The 2,482-nt window shown below is 40.1% G+C and overlaps 1 protein-coding gene across 1 annotated transcript in view; it reads right to left on the bottom strand.

Moving 5' to 3' along the window:
- scinlb (scinderin like b) overlaps positions 1 to 2,482 on the bottom strand; it is a 22,500-nt gene that overhangs the window by 3,685 nt on the left and 16,333 nt on the right. Inside the window, exons 10-13 of the mRNA XM_007568750.2 lie at positions 2,311 to 2,444; positions 2,134 to 2,224; positions 635 to 805; positions 386 to 560 (exon numbers count right to left, since the gene is read on the bottom strand). Of these exons, the coding sequence (XP_007568812.1) occupies positions 386 to 560; positions 635 to 805; positions 2,134 to 2,224; positions 2,311 to 2,444 (571 nt within the window). The remainder of the gene's footprint in view (positions 1 to 385; positions 561 to 634; positions 806 to 2,133; positions 2,225 to 2,310; positions 2,445 to 2,482) is intronic.

Below are 2,482 nucleotides of genomic sequence, written 5' to 3'. Positions count from 1 at the left end.
AGCACCAAGGAGAATAATGGAGAAAATTAATAAGCCAATAAAGGAGTAAACTGCTTGTGAGAGCGAAAAAAAATCAATGTCATATCAGTTCGAAAGGCTAGTAAACAGATTCATCAACGACAATCAATAAAATAAATATCTATATTTAGTTTTATAAAGGCATAATATAATTCCAGTTAGTTACTTTTCCCCATTAATTGCCGTGTTTATCTCAGTTAATGAAAATATTCTTTCAATTTCAGTTTTTTGTTATTTCATTAGTTTTAGTTAACTGTAATAACTTTGATTGCCAGTTGTCCATCGAAGGAACCAGAGCTGGTCGGCTGGTAAGAATCTTGTTCAATCGTCCACATCTTTCTCTACATGCGTTGACTTTGAGACCCACCTGGCTCCTTGCCCTCTGACACATTGCTGGGACTGCCACCCAAAAAGCCCACAACATGCTTGGCTGCGTTCATCTCCTCCTCACTGGCTCCTACGCCTCGCCACACAAACAGGCCATTTGGAGATTTCAGCACAAACACATCATTGGTGTTCAGGTTGGAAGCAGAAGCCTCGACCTAAAAGAGGAGGTAAAGAAAACTTAGAACCTGTGCTACACACCATAAATCGTCATCCCTGCACACCAACTCACCTCCACGGCCCGTGTGGCACCGGATGAGCTCTGGCGGATGTGAAAGAGACGAGTGGCAGCGGCCTGTGACTGCCCGTCTTTACGAGAAGTTCCACCGCTGTGGATGATCATGGGTTTGCCCTGGAAGATGCTCATCAGGTGGGGAGGCTCTTGACCCTGAGTCACTCTCACCTGTGGATAAGTGGAACTAAGTTATTTATTTGATCCAAAGGTGAGGGCAGCAGCTTCTCCAGTTACTGCAACTGGGTCACAGTTGCAGTAATTGCAGTGCCACATATTGGAAATGTTCTTCAGGTGATAGGAGGCTGACTTTGCAACTGTCTTTATGTGACTTTGAAGGTTCAAACCTGAGTCCATCACTACTCCCACTACATGCATCGGTAACTTGTTGCATTATTTCTTATAATCCGAGCAGAGAAGAGGGGCACTAAGATGGAACCTTGGGGTACCCCTCATATGATTTCTGTCTGATGAAAAATCACATACTGGTACAAAGAAGTCCCTATTCTTTAGTTAAAACTCAAACCAGTCATGTACCGGATCAGAGGGTCGTTTCAGTAGTATGTCATGGTACCAACAGAGCCATGATATACCATGATAGGTTTCCCCAATTATATTATGCCTTTATAAAACTAAATATAGATATTTATTTTATTGATTGTCGTTGATGAATCTGTTTACTAGACTTTCGAACTGATATGACATTGATTTTTTCATATTTGCATGTATGGAGATGTCAATGAACACTTTGACAAAGGCATTCAACTCAATATTCTGTTTATTTTAAATTTTTCTTCTCGTGCCTGTAATTCACTGTTCATTAACTTGTTGTTAAATGATTATCAATTACATGAAGCTAACAAGTCCTGCATCAAATGAGTCAAGACATAAAAACTCAGTAGAGAGGGTTTATTTTAGCATAGCTTTAAAACGAATCACTAAGGAATTAAATTCTGATACCTTGGTGTTCTTTTAAAAGGTTACTGTGAAAATAGGGTTTGTTAAAAAATTAAGTCACACTGCCCTCTGCTGGATATCTGCAGTAGTTATTTTTGTTTGCGTTATCAAATGAAATAACGTTGAATAGATTTTCAGATTAGCATGGCACAAGAGTTCTATTTTATGTGATCCATATCAAGTTGTAACTGTTTGTCAAGTTGTACCTAAAGTTGGTTGAATAAATTAAAAATCAAGCAAATTTCATATTTTCAGTTTTTAATGTCTCAATAAATTTCAGTTTTCAAAAAAAATATTAATTTAATCATTTTTCATTCGAAAAACAGAGAATCTTTTTTTTCTATTTTGTATCTGTTAAGGGACTTGCAGATGCAACTTAGCTTAATCTGGCAGCGTGCATCAAACTGTGACATTTTTGTTTGAGCCGCACACTGTCCCTTTGTAAATGTAGTTTATTATGATCTATGACTTTCTGAACTAGATACCAGTTTTCTCTGTTTGTCTGCATAACCAAGAGGTGTCTGTGTGTGTCATGTTCCAACCTGAACTGGGGATCCTCCCATTGAGTCATCCAGCTTCACTGTGAGGAACGCTGAAGCCGCCAGTTCGTCCTGCGTGCATTTCAGCCCCTGCCTGATGGAGGAACACACACAGTCTGAGAGATTCTCCTTCAGCTCGTCTCCAGCATTTCTAACTGTGTCTGAGCTCTGGTTCCTCACCAGGTGTAGATGATGTGTTGCTCCCTGCTCCCCTGTCTGTAGCTGTAGAGGATGAGGTAACAGTCTCCGCCATAGAAGTGGCCGTGAGTAGCAGGATCCACCGGGACCTTATCCCCGCCTTCCCCTCGCCAGATCTGAACCCCAGAGAATGTTTTTTTTTTTTTTTTTTTTT

The sequence above is a fragment of the Poecilia formosa genome, unplaced genomic scaffold, assembly GCF_000485575.1.
Source record: "Poecilia formosa unplaced genomic scaffold, Poecilia_formosa-5.1.2 Scaffold230, whole genome shotgun sequence".
Taxonomy (NCBI): Eukaryota; Metazoa; Chordata; class Actinopteri; order Cyprinodontiformes; family Poeciliidae; genus Poecilia; species Poecilia formosa.
This window is presented reverse-complemented; position numbering and strand designations above follow the sequence as displayed.